The following is a 17,702-nucleotide window of genomic DNA, read 5'->3' on the forward strand; positions in this document are numbered from 1 at the left end:
ACCAGTACTCAAACAAATTAATATTAGAAGCACTTTCATAATTATTTAAAGCAGCATCCCTAGGATTCCTCTGAGATATCAAGCATCTTCACATACACCTCATTAAAGTATTATCAGGAGAGATGAAGGTAATCCTACGAGTCACCATTTATTTAGCTATACTCATTGCACCTGTATATTTCCTTTCCCAGAAAAATTATGGCTGAAAGCTAATCTAGAATAGTGTAACAAAACTTATATTTCTTTCTCTCAATTGAACAATATATGTAGAGGAACTTTAACAAACAGAAAATTTGTTTTTCTGGAATGATTCAAAATATGAAAAGTCAATACATATATACACTTCCAAGAAGCTCAAAAGAATAGCACGCTGATATAATTTATGACATTATTGTGACATGTTTTTAATTTTTTGTTTACTATTTGCATCATGATTAATTTGGGTTGTTTTTACAAAAGTAAATTAAGTTTTGATCGCTGAAAATGAGAGGCCTTCATCAAAAGAATATATATTGGATACTATCTTAATAGTGAAGTTGTAAGCCTTGCTCTTATCTTTTTCAAATGTAACTTCATCAACTATGTATGCCTTGATATTGCAACCATCTACCAGGAATTACACGTGATAAAATATGATCCAACCATTCGGATAACAACAAAGTAATCATTTACACAAGTCCTTCGCAGCGACAATAACATTAATGATAAAACTAATTATCACCAAAAACACATTTAAAAACATTCATTATTAATAAATTATGTGGCCTTGTTTATTGGCGGCCTTCATATTTAGTGTACTGTTATCGATATACTCGGTGAACTTATTTAGCAATATCCTCAATAACCCGCCACTATTGTCATTTATTTTGGTTCTTGCTTTATACATCCCATTTTCCAGTATCTTCTTGTTGCCAATTGATTTAATATCTTCTTCTTTGGAGACACCAGGCCTGCACAATTTTTTCTATGTTGAATCTAAGACTTTGATCCTAAATCTTTGGAGATTTAATTATTGGTTAGGGTTTGTTATGACATGGATGGTCTTGCCATTGATTCAATGTTATTTTTCATCGAATAATTTCATATTCAAGAAGAGACTTCATGATTCTATCATTTACAATTTAAAGTTTTACCTGGTGTATGTTCTTGTGGGTATAATTGGGATTGTTTATGTGTATTTCAATATTGGCTTGACCTTCACTTCCATTAAGGCGTTGATAATTATCATGTCACACAGTTATTCGTTGATTTTGGCAATCTGGTTCATGGGTTATGGATTAGTGAACCTTCCTAAGACGATTTTCTGGAATAGCTTCATCATCAGATTGAATGATCGATATTTAGTGAACCATTATTTCTTGAAGCTTTTGAATTTGAAAGATGAATATCATGATTCAAAGACGAACTTCAATCAGATCACTTCTTTGATAAAGAATCTCCATTCGATTATTGACGTGCAAAATAATGAATACCATAAACAATGGATCGAGTACTTATACTCATCGGTTAATAATCTGTTGAAGTATAATAATAATAATAATATCAATGCTAATAGCATGGATCAACATACCATAAGTTTGCAAAGCAATTTAAATAATTATAATAATCGCTTTAATCAGGAAATGGTGCTTGTCAACAATCAATTATCAGACGAATTTTTGATTGGCATAACTAAAAATTTTAAGGACTCCTATTATCAATATCTTATAAATGAATCGTTATATTATGCATTGATTAAAAAAGTGATAAAAATCCAAGACATCAAAAATTCACGAACCACTCACACTTTGACATTCAGGACCCCTAATAAAACCCACCTGAAATTTTCTATCAATCATTTGATAAATAAGGTGTTGTTCAAATCTGCAAGCTCGAAATACTGGTACTATTATTATTTGAACCCATTTAGTTTGAAACTTTATGGACTATTATTATCCTCATTATCCATCCTCATTGCTATGTCTGAGGTGTTCCACAATACAAAACTTTCATTAATTAACATTATAGTTTTCCGTCACGATGCTAATAATAACGAATTGATTACCACAATGTTCATTTTGGTTTTATTGAGCTTCATGAGTTTTGCAGCGTTAATTTCTCTTTCTAAAACAAAGATATTCACGATCTATAAATTAATCCACAAGAACTCCAACCCTTCAAGCTGTGTTTGGTATTCCTCTTATGCGATTAGATTAACCATCCCATTATGCTACAATTTCCTTACATTATTGAATGGACAGATTTTATCCAATAGCGATGATAATGGTGCTCAATCATTGGCGTCAAAATTTCAAAAGTCTCAGTTCGCCTTGTTTTTGGGTAACTCAATTAATCTTATCGGTATTGGTCAGTCTATCAATAACATCTTACCTTATTTTGTGTTGGTGCCAATCATTATTCAATTTTATAAAATCCAGAACTCACATTCTAAGGTAAACAAGAGCATAAATGTCAATGGAACTGTATCACAAAATTCTAGTTTTAATAGGCTTCGGAGGAAAGTTTCTGGAATTATCGAAGACTTTGAGTTTTTGTTGTTTGATGACATGGATGATGATTATGAAGATGATGAAGATTACGACCATGAGCTGAACCGTGCGGCGTATAGTAATACCAATTCTGATGAGGGACAGACATTCGGAAACTATGGCGATGGCTCATCCTCTTCTTCTTCTAGGTTGTTAAACTCTTTACAGGCATCTGGGCCTCAATGTTCCCGAAAGGCACAATTGATAATCTCCAGAGTGGATGTTTTGATAAACTATGAATTGACCAACGCCAGGTCGTTATTAAACACTTATGACGATAACTACAGTATTTTTTATAATTTCTCCCTTAGACACTACTTAAAGCTATTGTTCAAGAGAGCTGAGTCGTTCAGAAATGGAGGCGATGGTGTTACAATAGATGGAGGATTGGGATTATTAGATGGTGATGGGTATGATGATGATGCACACGGAGAGATTGCATTGAGAGGTGATTATGACTTAGAGTTTGAATTTAGCGGGGAAGATGAAGAGGAAGAAATTAGCAACGAATTCAATAACGAATGGAGATAGAAAATGAAAAATAATGAATCCCCATGTGCTACGAATGCTTGTATTTACTATCTTAAGGAAATTATCAGGGAACATTTTTCTGGAGTTGTGTATTTTGTTTTGTATTTATTTAGGTATTGTTATGTTTAGTTTTATTTATGTTTTCTTTTGTCAATATACTCTTGTTTTGTTCTATCCTGCGTTGAATGTGTATACTCGGACTTTTCACCAAATGATTTCGCAACTTACAGCAAAGATAAGAAACTCATAAAAACAAAAACTTTTTAATTAATACAGTACAAAGAAAAGAAGAATTAAAAACAGCAAAATATAAGAAAAAAACACACACAACAAAATTCGTATCCAGAGAAAAAAAAAAAAAAAATTCATAACGTCTAACTAATCACAGTCATTAAATCATCAAAACTCATTCACCAGTATATTTCTTGAGCTCGTCATCATTTTCTGCAAACTCAAGCTTTAAATTGGCATCAAATAATGCCTCCTTTAGTAAAAACAACTTCTTCTTTTCTTTAACTAATTGATTCAAATCTTTTTCTAGTATTTGATTGATTTCTAAATTCCAAAGATAGTGTCTTTTCAACTTGTTATATTGAGCTTCTGGATTGTGATCTACAAATTCATCCAATTCACTATCCTCATTTCCCTCAGCCATCGCGTTTGTTGGTGGCTTATCATTAGTCTCGTCATCCGTGATTTGATCCTCTTCGGACTTCTTGGCTTTTTTCGCAATTTTTTTCTTCATGTCACTACCTTCCTTATTGTTTGCCTTTGCAGTTGTGAAATCATACACCGATTTCAAAAAGTCATTATTGCCAATATTGTTGATGGTCTCTTGTAATTTTTTAGCTTTAGTATTAAAATTATCAATAACCCTCTCTTTGAATTTCAACGAAGATGAATCCAATGAAATCGGTTCATCAATGAGTTTCATCATCTCGTCGTCATTAGGGTTTTCATTATCATTAGAATTTTTATCTTCATTTTCAGAATCTTGATCAATGATATTAATTTCTTTGGCCACCTCTTCTTCCTCGCCTATATCACCACTAAGAATGGAAGATAACTTCATTCTCTGCGGTGGTTCCGCAGGCGATGTGAAAGCAGTCTGGCTGCTGTCAGATTCCTCATTGAGCAAATTTGGAAGTGCCATAGCCTTGGATCGTATTTCAGATTTTTGAGATTTCTGCTCTTTTGCCTCGGTTAATTTCATTTGCTTGTTTAATCTGATTATCTTGTTAAGTTCGCCTTCATTGGCATTCAGACTAGTCTTTTGCCGTTTATATTGCTCGCCCTTTTTCTTGACATCATTTTCGGCATGGTCACCACCATCGAGTTGGTGGTGGTCATCTCCATCTTTGAATAATATGTCGTAAATATAATTAATATCATCAACATGATCAATTAACTCATAATATTTTCTTCGAGAGTGTTTGGCAAATTCAAGGCTCTTTAGATTTTGTACTTCCTCATTATCGGGCATAGTATCCTTTTCATTTCCCAATAAGTCTCTCTTTAGATGAAACCACCAAGGATAGATGTGTTCTTCATTCAAATCTGTATGAGTTGGACAAACATCATGGACTGTTCTGATATGTTTTCCTAGGGCATCACTTCTGGTGAAATTTCTCAAACATTCGGGGATAATGCAATAATATGGTTTTTCCCCAGTGTGCGATCTTAGATGCGACACTAGAGCAAACCTGCTAGGCTGATATATGCCATTCCTGGTGCAATCTTTCCATTCACATTTGTATTTTGATTGTCTTGACTTGATATGAACTATCATTAAATGACGAACCAAAGAATCAAGGTCGTGGAACTGGGTCTCACAGCCATCCCACTGACAAAGGAGTTTGGAGTCGCCATTTAAATCCTGGAGAGGCGCAACAGGGTTACTGCCTTCTTGTTTCATTATTCTGTGGTGCCTGTTGCCTTTCACTGAGAATTATTGTTGTTATTGTTGGTGACCATAGAATTTTGAGAGAAAAATAATAACTCGCACTCCCGTTCAGGGGCAGCGTAACCTGGTTTTCAAATTACATAATCTTTTACATAATCACAAAACACGTGATCAAAAAGGGAAAACCCTCCCCAATTGTGTGAAAAATTTCTAGCCAATGGAAATTCGGGTGATTACACGAAAAATGTAAGATGGGAAAAAATTAAATAATCATCAGGTAGTATCTTTTGAATAGGCCCAGTGCATTCTACAACGTCTACAGAATAATAATATCACAACCATGTCTTTTTTCGGTGAATTCTTAGCCTCTGTTCTCCCAACCGTCTCTTACGCTGATTCTGAAGTATGTCATTGCTGAGGATTATCCTGCCAAATGGGGCAAACTATTTTGAGAGGAAGTCAAGTAGCTTTTACTAACTACATTATAGGAGGAAGAAGAAGAAGAACAACCAGTTGAGGTTGTTGAAGTCGAAGTTGAAGTTGAAGAAGAAGAAGAAGAAGAAGAAGAAGATGAAGAAGATGAAGACGATGAAGATGAAGAAGAAGCTGAAGATCCATTAGACAAATTGAGAGCTGAATGTACCACCACCTCTGAATGTGCCAAATATGTCCACCACTACCAAGAATGTGTTGAAAGAGTCACCAAGGAACAGGAGGAAGAAGGTTATGCTGAAAAGAGTTACAAGGAAGATTGTATTGAAGAATTCTTCCACTTGCAACATTGTATCAACGACTGTGCTGCTCCAAAATTGTTCTACAAGTTGAAATAAGGATGTTTCAGTATTGTAATAGAGTAGTTTCAAAGAGATCAGCTCGCACAAACAGTTTAAATTTCGAAAAGCAAAAAAAACAAAAACAAAAAAAAAATAAAAACATTCCAACCCTTGATCCCCTTTATTCATCAGTTTTCAATATTGTATATACGAACTTTTGTCGTCACCATCTACATCATTCAACAAGCATAAGTGTTGCGAAAATCTCAGTTTCGTCAATATTGCAAGAAAAAACTCCATTCTTTTCTTGAGAGCTCTTCAAAAAATTCATCAACCAATATTCATCATAAAAATCTTATCCTTTTTTTTCTTTTTGTTGAACGATCAGTGTCATTTTTGTGATTTTCAATAGTGAGGAATAACTAGCAGAAGGAAAAAAAGAGCTTGTGTTTGCTGAGTTTAATATTTTCTTTTTCATATTCTCATGTTTGATGTATTCACTTAATCGGATTGTCAGCAAATAGAAGAAAATCTCTATCATCATTATTTTGCTAATGCCTTTCTTTATGACAAGGTTTTTGAACTTAATAAACATATTATTATAAAATTATGGAGTGGAGGGTTTAGTTAGGCTCGTAAATATTGAAATCTGATTGTTCTTGATGTTGCCAGTATGTAATTGATATGAACAAAATTCAATTCAATTATGACTAATCATGACTCGAACGCCTTTGACAACTTAGCATACTAAGGGACAGAGAGTCCTTATCTTTGTAAACTTTATAAAATGAGATATATGGTGTTTGTGAATGTTGCGGGCCATAGGGGTTAGGCAGCACGGGGGCAACTCAAATTTATCCCCCAAAAGTTGAGCTGCACATCTTTAAACATCAATAGCCGTCGAATAAGCCATCCTCCGTACACTACAAAGCATTTAAAAGGATAATGTCAGAGAGATTTAACTCTGCCCAGGCTCCGGGCAATAATAACAGTGGATTTGTTTCTCAGAATACCCAAGAACCAATAATCGAAAATCATGACAACAATATAGAGATAAAAAACGAGGACGACGATGATGTCGTTGAGGTAGAGAATCCCAACATTTTGGGAAATGGTACTTCAGCATCACAAAATAATAATATCAAGGACTTACCAGAACTGCCGCGCTCTCCTGAAAAATATCAAACAGTGGATGATGTTAGCGATGATGAAAAGGATCTTGCTTACATGTACGAAAGAATATTCAACCATCTAAATGAGGATAGGCTACTAAATGTTCTTTCAACAAAACAAATGATAGAAAAAGAAGATGAGGCATCAAAAATTTTACAGGAGGATGATTTTGATGTTGATGATATTGAGGCTGATGAAGATGAGGAAGGTGCTGGGTCTTCACAAAAGGATTCAAAGGCAGCGTTGCGTGCGAAATACAAAACAAAGAACAAGAGCAGCTTCATTACCGATAGCAGCAAAACTAACAAGTTAAATGAGGAAGATATGGAACCAATTCCTACTGATTTATCTCCGATCACTAATAGAGAAAAGCAGGGGCTTTTAATGAAGAGTTTCAATTCAGATCAGGCTGAAAGGTACGAGGCATACAAAAGATCGGCGCTCTCGAAGTCGTTTTTCAAAAAGATATCTACTGCGGTCATTGGTCAAAACTTAACAGGACCATCACAATTTGCTATTAGTGGGTTGGCGAAGTATTTCATGATGGAATTATTGGAAAAATGCAAAGATGTTTATGACAATAATCAAAATGTCGAAGTGGCAGAGAGGATCGTGAGGAAAAGAGAAGCAAAATTTGAAGAATACCAAAAAAGTAAAAAACAGAAAGTGAATAATAGCAATAATAATATTGGTGGCCAGGCTGCCCAGAGTAGTGGTAAGTTGAGCGAAAAGATCAAGGTCCAACAATCTGGTGATTCAATTCCTCCTCCCCTTACCCCATTCCATGTCCGTGAGGCTTTTAGATTATATAAGTTTGAAAATGGTTATCCCACGAATAATATCAGAGATCAAGGTGATGGAAATGGGTTTATGTTTAGATAGTTGTTTGTATTATAATAGTTAGCGCTTCAATTTTTTTTTTCCTTTACTTTTGGGTTTCAAAGATAATTGAATGATTGTGAGAATAACCTGATAATCGCATCTTGAAATGAGACAAATCTCTATCAATTCGTCTATCTATATTCATTAAAGAAGTAATTTTGCCCTAGTGTACGGCAGTTCTTGTTGTAGGTGACAAAGGTAAGCTAAGCGCACTTCACGCATCTCATCAATTTTTTTTTTTTTCTACTTCAATAATGTCATCTATTTATCTACTAGAAACGAATTTTGCAAAAACTTGAGAAGTATCTACAATCTATTCACTGGCCAGCATATATTTCCCATTAGAATGGACTATCAAAACAGAGTTGGTAATAAACAAGGTGGTGGTGGTCTTGCCTCGAGTCAAGAGACAAATGCTGCAAGAAGAGCCAGGGTTCGTGAATTGTTATCTCAAGGAAATAATAATTTTATAGAAACCGACCCATATGTGTTTAGAAACCATTTAGGGTTTCTTGAATGTAAACTTTGTTTGACTACCCATGTGTCGGAATCGTCTTACTTAATCCATGTCCAGGGAAAAAAACATCAAACAAATTTGAAGAAGCGACAGTTCCAAGTTGAAAAGGCAAATCAACAACACCAGAACCAACAGGATATGATAAATGGAATTAGCAACATAGCAAAGAAATCATACATCAAGATCGGGACTCCAGCATATCAGATCAAGAAGATAAGACATCCCGTCACTGAACAATTGGGCCTTTTGGTCAGTTGCCAATTTCTAAGAATTGCAGAGGAGGTCAAACCAATGCATAGATTTATGAGTTATTACGAGCAAAAAATCGATATAATTGAGAAGGAGAATGACGAAGTAGTGAATGATTTCCAATATTTGATTATCAGTGCAGAACCATATCAGAATATTGGGATCAAAATACCCAACAAACCAATTGTTAGATCAGCGGATGATGAAAATGAAGGAGCAGGACTTTGGGATTATTGGGATTCGGATATCAAAACTTACTACTTACAATTCTTTTTCAGAGGCCTCTGAGATTTGTGTATTATAGTTATGAAAAGATTTTTTACGTCAGAAAAATGGAAAATAAATAAATTACTTTTGAGAAATTTATATTGACGTGTATAAAAGTACAAACAATTAAGAGGGAAAGTCTCCTATTTTTTTTGGAAGAACTGAAAGAAATGACAGAATTTTTTTTTTTTTCTCTTGAAATAATGTCTAATGTCTTGAAAAGCTGTGAGTTTTACGACTTCTCACGTTTGAGTGTTTTGAGTTCAACAGAGCCGTCATTGTAATTGCTCGGTAATAAATCATTGTTCTTTTCATACATCCTTTTTTGACTCAAGAAACAGAAATCAAAAAAGAAACCCACCAAGACAAGCCCACATTTGGCGAAATTCTTTTTCACAAAGTCGAAAAAGCTGAAATGCAAACTGTGATCAATTTCTATCCCCATTCTGTTTATCGGTCTTTCGCTTTTCCATTGCAACAAGATCATATAATTATCAAGAATGATTTGGCAAAACGACATCATCCCACCCGCTAGGTCAAGATATATCGCAAGGAAAGGATAACCTTTGACAGACTTGTTCTTGTAATTTAATAGTAATTGAGGAACAAATTTGATGCAATTGATAAAGAGTTTGACCATGGTCAAAATTTTTGTAAGGAACAATAACGGCAATGACTCCGTGATGAACGCCCTGTACAAGCAAGTACCTAAGAATATTAACAATATGATGATTGAGTATTTTGTGCTAATATTGATTTTCCTAAGCACGATAACAATGTATTTGAGATCACCTGTTATGGAAAACCTGTTCGCATCACCAGGATTATGGGCTCTAGTGCTTGGATCATGGTACGATTTCAATTTCAACACACGATAATAAACCACTTGGAAAAATGTGACAGTTATACAAAGTAGGCAATGAAGAGCGTAACCAAAATCAATCATCGATAAGATTGGCTTGGTTTTATATACTTTTTCATAATCGGCAATCACATTTGTGTCAAATAACTGGAGATAAATGGTGATGAAGTAAGAGAAATAACCAATGACATTTAGCAACAATGAGTCAAGAGAGATCGCGTCAGAGGATTTCAATTTATAGTTCATCAACAATGTTGGGTAGAACGCTGAACTCTAGATATATGATTAGTTAGATATTGTGAGCATCGATATCGTCAAATATGGGGCGGCAGTAGCAACAAGGCACTCAAAAACAACATCGGCAAAAACTGGAGGCCAAAGACGCAAAGAAAAAACAACAACATACCCATAAGCATACATATGTGATCCCAAACACATTTGAGAGGAATTTTAGGAACGACATTGTTCCCTACCACGACCAATTCACCCGACAAGCTACGGTTGTTCCAACAACAATACGCACCACCTAAATATAAAACCTTTATAGAAGCCCTGGGCCAGAACCTCACTGAAAAAAAAAAAAAGCAAAATCAACCATTAGGCACGTGTGTATTCTTTTTTTCTTCTACTTTGTCTTTTCTGACGGAAGAAAAGAAAATTGTTTTACAGCGGACGATCCTCTAAAGTAAAACTACTGTCACTTTTATCCAGAAGAAAAAAATGATTTCCAGAACCGCTAGATTGTGCTCTTCTGCACAAAGATTCAATGTTAGAGCCTTCTCCTCAAGTTTGGGTGTTAGAGGCTCCGAGTTGAGAAATGACATTAAGGTTACACAGGGTAAAGATGATGAACAACTCGAAATCAGCGTTAAGCCAATCCCAAGAATCAATGAACCATTAGAAACTAAAAGAGCGAGATTGTTGTATCAGTCCCGTAAGAGAGGTATATTGGAAAGTGACTTGTTGCTTTCCCGATTTGCTGCAAAGTATTTGAAAGGCATGTCTGAGGAAGAATTGTTAGAATATGACAGATTATTAGATTTGCCAGATTGGGATATTTACTACTGGGCAACCAACAACTTTGAAATCACCCCTTTGAAAGATGAATGGAAAGACAGTAAAATTTTGAAAATGTTACAAGAATTCAGTGTTAATAGACAGAAAGAAATTTTGAGAATGCCAGAGTTGAAAGAGTATAAATGATTAGTGAAATAAAACAGAAATAAAAAAAAAATAGAAAAAAAAAAAATTGAAAAGGAAATCAACCAAAATAACCAACACTAAACCAAATGATAAAAGAAAAAAAATTATAGCAAGTCCAAATGCTTGTAGTATATATAAATAGATTGGATAGTTTTGGAAAGCCATACCCTTAAGTTAATACCTCTTTTACCTATGTACATATTAAAGATCAGTGGTTAACCTAATTAAATAATGAATATACAGATGATAGTTTTTTTTTTTGAATTAATGCAATGATTGGACTTCTCGTTCAATACCTCTCAACTTGGATGATAATCTTTTGCCATTGAAATAATCAGGCTTATTCCAAATTGCACTGTAATTGGTCTGATGATCAGTCAAACTTCCCTTGAAGAACTCATCATCAAGGTAGTCTTGCAATTTTACTTTGTTTTCGTCCAAAGTCCCAAGTCTTTTGTTATCATCTGTCAATAAACTATCATGGCTTTTGACTATTTCTCTCAAAACATCAATAGTTTTTTCATTTGGTCTAGTTCCATTTGCCACAAGGTCAACAATTAAAGATTCAATTTTAAGAGGATCCAAGTAATGTTTCCAATTTATTTCCATCAAGAAGTTGAAAACATCAATATTACAGCCAAAACAATATAGTTCATAGCTATCTGCTTCTTTGATGGAGTTGAAGATGGAGTTGATGTCTGAAAGTGCTTGTGAAGGATGAGAGTAGTTGTTGTATAATGCTCTCAAGCCTTCTTCCAAAAGGATTGGTAAAGTGTATTCATTCACTATTGGATGACTTGGTAACGCATCGTTGGAATGTTTAATAGCATCTATTTGATCACTGATGACTTTTTCCATTGCAATTTTCGCACTATCAGGACTGGAAGGAGTTGTAGCATATTGCTTAAGGATGTTATGTTGTATAAACTCAATAAGTTCAAAATCCGTCTGAATTTCTTGGTTCATGTAATCAAGGGTTGGTTCCAATGCCAATCTTAATTGTAGCGATGATTCGCCGTCGATTTCAGTGACTTTTCTGTTGTTTTCAATACCAACCTTTGTTTTGATAACGGAAAGCATGTCATCAATCACGTCACCTTTGTATTTGGCTTCACCAAACATTTTGTCCGAAGATTGCGAGTCTTTGCGGGCCACCGAATCTAACACTTTTCTCAACATGCTTCGTTCTTTTTGAATCAAGTTTGGTTTATTTTCTTGCTCATACTGGTTCAATTCTTCAGGAGAAAAAAATGAGTTCGACAATTTTTCAGATTCAGCCTGGAAGCTCGATCTCCAGTTGTCACCCAAGGTCTCATCCATAGGAGAAAATAGTTTCAGAATGTTTTCATCAGCACGGTAACTGACATCTTTGGAATCGTTGAATACTTGAGAGAGACTATCGTTCTTAAATAACTCATCAAAGGGGGTATCAAAGATAGAATTTGCATTATGGGTTTCTTTGTGGATGTGTTGGGAAGATCCGGATAACTTGGTGAAAAAACGTTGATTTACTAAAGGAAAGCATCTCTTTGAAGACTGAATGTCTTTGCAAGTTTGCAAATATAATCTTTTAGTACAACTTCTCAACATTTTTGCGTTTTTTCAATACTTCTTGTTCAATAATCGGCACCTTAAGGAGCAGTTTAATTTTTTTTTTTTTTTTCAAATTTTTTTTTTTTTTTTTCAAGCATCGAACGATGCGATCGCATGAAGGATAACTAAAAAGAAAAAAGAGAATCACTTTACATCTTTACGAGATAGTTTTCTTGACAATCGCAAATTGATTTATTTTAGCGTAATAGAGAACGGCCCAATAATGCCCTGGTTATGTACAATATGTATAAATAGAAATAGAAGATGGTAAATGATGGTATAGTACAGCAGCAGTGTTTCAATCCTTGGTGTTCCCCGATATTCTAGGGTACAATCTTGAAGCATGATAGTTGATCGATGACACTTTGTCCTTCTCGAATTTCTAGAAAAAAAAAAAGACACACGTTAGTAAGTCGTAGACCACAAAGATATAACACACAAACACAATACATACTCTTTCATTCATACAAGTCTTCAAGTCCTTTTCGAAAGTGAGGCAGGTTGCATTTCCCTCGCCGTTCGACGACCAGCAGTTCAACAAGCTTGACATGATGACAATACACGAGTTGGTCTGCTTCTGCAACACAGGCTTCTTGACCTTCAACTTCGGGAGGTTCTGCAATCTGATTGGCTTGGAACTCATGGCTGGGGATGATGGTAATATAATAATATATTATTATCTTGATCACTCCCAATAATCCTCCAACAAATAAAAGAAAAACCACAAAGGAAGAAAAAAAATCATCGGCATATTACCCTGCCCGGTGCAAAGTGGACAATCTCACCAACATTATTATCTTCGTTATTGCCAAACAGATGACCGATATTTTAAACCAAAGGGTTACTATAAAGCTTCCAGCAAACTAGCTCAGTATATTCACCTTCTTCTGTTGACCCCTCTCTGAATTTCTGCTTGTCTCTTCAGTAAGCCTCTTTGGAAATGACCAGCCGTCCTCAGAAGTCACGGAAGCTCTCTGCCTCATCGACCCCTACAAGCTCTTATGACAAGGGAAAGGACCCAAATCGTAGCATTTCTGGTGACGGTCCTATCATCAGACAGCCTGAAGAAAGCCATGTTGTGGGCCATGCTTCTTCATCTGAGAGCTCTGATGACAGTGATTCAGACGATAGCGACTTGCAGGAAATCACTTATGAGGATATGCTTAAAGAGCAAAAAGATAGTGACGATAATGTTGAAGACAAGAACAATGGGACCAAAACCGTTGACGGTAACCTCTTGCCCTTCGGAATGTCTGACATTCAAGAAGCCCGGACTTTTTTGAAAATCGAGGGCAGCATGATGTTTTTGGATAAATATTTACCAGCAAGGGCCACGGGCGAAGACATTGTCAAACTCACCATGTTATTGGGATATTATCCTCAGGACATTAAAGACTACAACAACGAAAATAACTTGGTGAAGGTGATCAAGAACTTGCAAAAAGCTATGAATAAAGTTTTGAGCATGAGGGCAAGATTGACAGGTTTCAATACCATTGATGAGGCCGCAGAGAAAATCAAATCCAGTAAAAACATTTTGGTGTTGACTGGGGCAGGGATTTCCACCTCCTTGGGAATTCCTGATTTCAGATCTTCCAAAGGTTTTTATTCGATGTTATCTGACATGAATTTATCTGATCCTCAAGAAGTTTTCGATTTGAATACTTTCAGAGAAGATCCGTCGATTTTTTATTCCATCGCTCATATGGTGTTGCCTCCTGAAGACAAATATACTCCACTACATGCATTCATCAAGCTATTACAGGATAAAAATAAGCTACTCCGGAACTATACCCAGAATATCGATAACCTTGAAGGGGTTGCCGGCATATCTCCTGATAAAATTATCCAGTGTCACGGGAGTTTTGCTACCGCAACATGTCGAACTTGCAAATTTAAAGTTCCAGGAAATAAGATATTCCCGGAGATCAGAAACAAAGAATTACCGATTTGTCCAAATTGCAGTGTCAAAAGAAAACGGTTAGCAGATAACGACAAATTAGGATATGATCTATCGTATGGTGTTATGAAACCCGACATCACATTTTTCGGAGAGGACTTGCCCCAAAGATTCCACGAAAGTATAAAACGGGATATTAGGGACTGTGATTTGTTGATCTGCGTGGGAACATCGTTGAAGGTTGCCCCGGTGAGCGAGATCGTGAACAAAGTTCCCGAGAGCGTTCCCCAAATTTTAATTAACAAAGACCCAGTTACCCATTGCGAATTTGATGTGTCGCTACTTGGTTATTGTGACCAAGTAGCCAGCTATCTCTGCAAAAAAATGAATTGGAAACTACCTCATGATGATTTCAATACTATTGCAAATAGTGGCTTGGAATGTGCAGATTATGATAAAGGAAGTGGGATGTATGTCATCACCAATAAAAAGCAAAGAGATGAAGAAGCGGCAAAGGCACAGGAGGAAAAATCTTCTCAAGACTCAGAAGAAAATGACAAATAAATGGAAGCAATTATTATCAAATGGGTTCTCTTTTTTTAATTTTATTTTTTAATTTTATTTTTTGATTTTATTTTTTTCTCTCTATTTTTTTCTTTGACATTGTGGCTGTTGTTATTTGCGTTGTCTTCTGTATTTTTCTGAACATTCTTTTTTTTTTTTTTCTTGTCATATCATGAAATATTGCCATCGCCAACTATAGTTATTGTCTCATAGTGTGGTGTATCACGGTATATCATTAGAACAAATACTTTTTTTTTTCCTTTTTCATTTTAGCTTATATTTTAATCTGTTGCATTGTCCATTCTTTACCAGTTGCTTTTCGTTTTTTTTTTTTTTAAAAAAAATTACTATCATAATGATGATAAGTAATTGCTTTAGTTCTTCATGTCTCTTTTCCATTTTTTTTTGTCAAATTTCACGTTCTGCTAGTATTATCATAGTTATTTGAGAAATAATTTGAGAAATACATAATTTGTGTATATAAATATATATATTCGGCTTCAAATAGCAGGGGAAAGAAAGTTCATTTGAACTATATAATTTAGAAAGAAAGAAATACTATGTCAGGAAGAAAACAAAAATCTATTATTTAGCACGAGAGCTGAAAAATAGTATTACAAATTATTGTGATTTAAATTTAAACTCTTTCAAAATTTTGATCTGACAACTAGATTATTTCTTATAATTTCCCTCATGCACCAAGTCTCCCCTCATAATCCTTCACAGAAAAGAGAAAAAGAAGAGCTTAGATGAATTCAACCATGTGATGGATTTAAGTTGTTTATAGAAAGTGGTATTAAATGTTAAACAAAGATTGTCTTCAAAAAGACATCGAGAGGGAAAAAAAAAATGAATGATATATAGCAAAAAATTGGACAAGACTAAAAAAAATAGTAGATAATAGTAGAATGAATTGTATGGAAATGCAAGAAGGTTATAAAAAGAGGGTTTCAATATACAGAAACAAACTTAATATTCTTCCTCTTCCAAACTGTCGGCACCAACTTCAATATAGTCATTGATAAGAGAGTTGATGGCATCAGCACCTTCACCAAGTTCGGTTTCTTCCATACCTTCACCAACATACCAATGAACAAAAGCTCTCTTAGAAAACATCAAGTCGAACTTCTTTTCAATTCTTTGCCAAGCTTCGGCAATCGCAGTGGTATTAGACAACATACAAACAGCTCTTGGTGGTTGAGCCAATTCAGAGTGTTTTGGAACAGAAGGTGGTTCAAAACAGATACCAACCTTGAAACCAGTTGGACACCAGTCAACTAATTGAACCGTTTTCTTGGATTTAACTTGGGCAATGGCACTTTGAACATCTCTATTAACAACATCACCTCTATATAGCAAACAAGTAGCCATATATTTACCAGTTCTTGGATCACACTTGACCATTTGGTTATCTGGTTCAAAACAAGCATTAGTGATTTCTGAGATAGAATTGGCTTCGTGCAATGACTTGGTCTTGGAGCTGATTGGAGCATAAGAAACCAACGGGAAATGAATTCTTGGGTAAGGCACCAAGTTGGTTTGGAATTCATTTAAGTCAACGTTCAATGAACCATTGAATCTTAAAGAAGCAGTGACAGACGAAATGGTTTGAGCAATCAAGGTATTCAAAGATCTGAAGCTTGGTCTGGCAATATCCAAGTTACGGCGACACATGTCGTAAATGGCTTCATTGTCAACCATAAACGTAACGTCAGAATGTTCCAAAGTAGACAGAGTAGCCATGACGGTATTGTAAGGTTCAACCACAGAGGTGGAAACCTTTGGGCCTGGGTACACGGCAAATTCTAACTTGGCCTTTTTACCGTAATCAACGGACAATTGCTCCAATAATAAAGAACCCAAACCAGAACCAGTACCACCACCCAAGGAATGGTTAAAAATAAAACCTTGTAAACCATCACATTGGTCAGCCATTTTTCTCAATCTGTCTAAAATTGGTTCCAATAATTCTCTCCCGACAGTAAAATGACCTCTGGCAAAATTGTTGGCGGCATCTTCCTTACCACTAATCAATTGATCTGGATGGAAGAAGTCCTTATATTCACCAGTTTTGATTTGATCAATTACATTTGGCTCTAAGTCAACGTACAAAGTTCTTGGAACGTATTTACCGGATCCAGTTTCACTGAAAAAAGTGGAAAACCCAGTTTCACTACCTTTAGGATTCTTCAAACCTTCGGCCAAGTAACCATCTGGGCTGATTCCATGTTCTAAAGAGTATAACTCCCAACAGGCATTACCGATTTGGCAACCAGCTTGACCAACTATATAAATGTTTGTCAGTAAACTGGCTTTTATATCAATAATGAAATACCCGCCATGGTTTAATTTTTTTGAGATTATTATACTTGATCCCTCACTTGTTCATTCTGATGGTGATCTAAACGGCATAACGGTGCACAATAAGATCTGACAAGCTATCCACAGATGATTCATGTTACACGTACCATTAAGACTGATAACTTCTCTCATTTTGTTATTAGGGAATATGCTTATTGTTTAATGAAAAATTCCCAGGCTCTATAGTTCACACTGTGTGACGGCGTTTTGTGAGACCCTTCGTTTTTTTCTCTCTTGTATATTGTGTGTATGTATTTGGTGGTTTTTTTTTTTTGTTTATTTACATTTTAAAGAAGAGCTTGACAAAAAAAAGGGCGAAGAGGCTCGTAACCAGATGATATGCGCATAATTACACGTAAATGCGCATAAGATAGTGCTGACTAAGATTTGTGGCAC

The 17,702-nt window shown here is 35.3% G+C and overlaps 11 protein-coding genes across 11 annotated transcripts; 6 read left to right on the forward strand and 5 right to left on the reverse strand. All coding sequences in view use genetic code 12, as the record gives it.

Moving 5' to 3' along the window:
- Window positions 1–758: 758 nt before the first annotated feature.
- Window positions 759–3,059, forward strand: DASC09_039210 (LMBR1 domain-containing protein; the record flags this gene model as incomplete). Its single annotated transcript, XM_064997520.1, has 1 exon — window positions 759–3,059. One exon carries the CDS (start codon window positions 759–761, stop codon window positions 3,057–3,059), a length of 2,301 nt encoding a protein of 766 aa, XP_064853592.1.
- A 406-nt stretch (window positions 3,060–3,465) lies between these two features.
- DASC09_039220 (C2H2-type zinc finger protein) lies at window positions 3,466–4,974 on the reverse strand (the record flags this gene model as incomplete). Its single annotated transcript, XM_064997521.1, has 1 exon — window positions 3,466–4,974. One exon carries the CDS (start codon window positions 4,972–4,974, stop codon window positions 3,466–3,468), a length of 1,509 nt encoding a protein of 502 aa, XP_064853593.1.
- Window positions 4,975–5,302: 328 nt separating this feature from the next.
- On the forward strand, window positions 5,303–5,792 carry QCR6 (ubiquinol--cytochrome-c reductase subunit 6; the record flags this gene model as incomplete). The annotated part of the gene is made up of 2 exons (XM_064997522.1): window positions 5,303–5,365; window positions 5,451–5,792. The coding sequence occupies 2 exons, from the start codon at window positions 5,303–5,305 to the stop codon at window positions 5,790–5,792; spliced, it is 405 nt and encodes a 134-aa protein (XP_064853594.1).
- Window positions 5,793–6,680: 888 nt separating this feature from the next.
- TAF11 (TATA-binding protein-associated factor TAF11) lies at window positions 6,681–7,790 on the forward strand (the record flags this gene model as incomplete). Its single annotated transcript, XM_064997523.1, has 1 exon — window positions 6,681–7,790. The coding sequence occupies one exon, from the start codon at window positions 6,681–6,683 to the stop codon at window positions 7,788–7,790; it is 1,110 nt and encodes a 369-aa protein (XP_064853595.1).
- A 346-nt stretch (window positions 7,791–8,136) lies between these two features.
- PRP11 (spliceosome assembly protein PRP11) lies at window positions 8,137–8,844 on the forward strand (the record flags this gene model as incomplete). The annotated part of the gene is made up of 1 exon (XM_064997524.1): window positions 8,137–8,844. The coding sequence occupies one exon, from the start codon at window positions 8,137–8,139 to the stop codon at window positions 8,842–8,844; it is 708 nt and encodes a 235-aa protein (XP_064853596.1).
- Window positions 8,845–9,055: 211 nt separating this feature from the next.
- Window positions 9,056–10,148, reverse strand: ERS1 (cystinosin-like protein ERS1; the record flags this gene model as incomplete). The annotated part of the gene is made up of 2 exons (XM_064997525.1): window positions 9,056–9,958; window positions 10,092–10,148. The coding sequence occupies 2 exons, from the start codon at window positions 10,146–10,148 to the stop codon at window positions 9,056–9,058; spliced, it is 960 nt and encodes a 319-aa protein (XP_064853597.1).
- A 257-nt stretch (window positions 10,149–10,405) lies between these two features.
- SDH5 (succinate dehydrogenase assembly factor SDH5) lies at window positions 10,406–10,888 on the forward strand (the record flags this gene model as incomplete). Its single annotated transcript, XM_064997526.1, has 1 exon — window positions 10,406–10,888. The coding sequence occupies one exon, from the start codon at window positions 10,406–10,408 to the stop codon at window positions 10,886–10,888; it is 483 nt and encodes a 160-aa protein (XP_064853598.1).
- Window positions 10,889–11,152: 264 nt separating this feature from the next.
- Window positions 11,153–12,478, reverse strand: MTF2 (Mtf2p; the record flags this gene model as incomplete). Its single annotated transcript, XM_064997527.1, has 1 exon — window positions 11,153–12,478. One exon carries the CDS (start codon window positions 12,476–12,478, stop codon window positions 11,153–11,155), a length of 1,326 nt encoding a protein of 441 aa, XP_064853599.1.
- Window positions 12,479–12,779: 301 nt separating this feature from the next.
- On the reverse strand, window positions 12,780–13,124 carry MRP10 (mitochondrial 37S ribosomal protein mS37 MRP10; the record flags this gene model as incomplete). The annotated part of the gene is made up of 2 exons (XM_064997528.1): window positions 12,780–12,863; window positions 12,936–13,124. 2 exons carry the CDS (start codon window positions 13,122–13,124, stop codon window positions 12,780–12,782), a joined length of 273 nt encoding a protein of 90 aa, XP_064853600.1.
- Window positions 13,125–13,421: 297 nt separating this feature from the next.
- On the forward strand, window positions 13,422–14,945 carry SIR2 (NAD-dependent histone deacetylase SIR2; the record flags this gene model as incomplete). Its single annotated transcript, XM_064997529.1, has 1 exon — window positions 13,422–14,945. One exon carries the CDS (start codon window positions 13,422–13,424, stop codon window positions 14,943–14,945), a length of 1,524 nt encoding a protein of 507 aa, XP_064853601.1.
- Window positions 14,946–15,914: 969 nt separating this feature from the next.
- Window positions 15,915–17,438, reverse strand: DASC09_039310 (tubulin alpha chain; the record flags this gene model as incomplete). The annotated part of the gene is made up of 2 exons (XM_064997530.1): window positions 15,915–17,230; window positions 17,414–17,438. 2 exons carry the CDS (start codon window positions 17,436–17,438, stop codon window positions 15,915–15,917), a joined length of 1,341 nt encoding a protein of 446 aa, XP_064853602.1.
- Between the last annotated feature and the right edge of the window lie 264 nt (window positions 17,439–17,702).

This window comes from Saccharomycopsis crataegensis, assembly GCF_037102585.1.
Source record: "Saccharomycopsis crataegensis DNA, jcf7180000000084, whole genome shotgun sequence".
NCBI classification, from domain to species: domain Eukaryota; kingdom Fungi; phylum Ascomycota; class Saccharomycetes; order Ascoideales; family Saccharomycopsidaceae; genus Saccharomycopsis; species Saccharomycopsis crataegensis.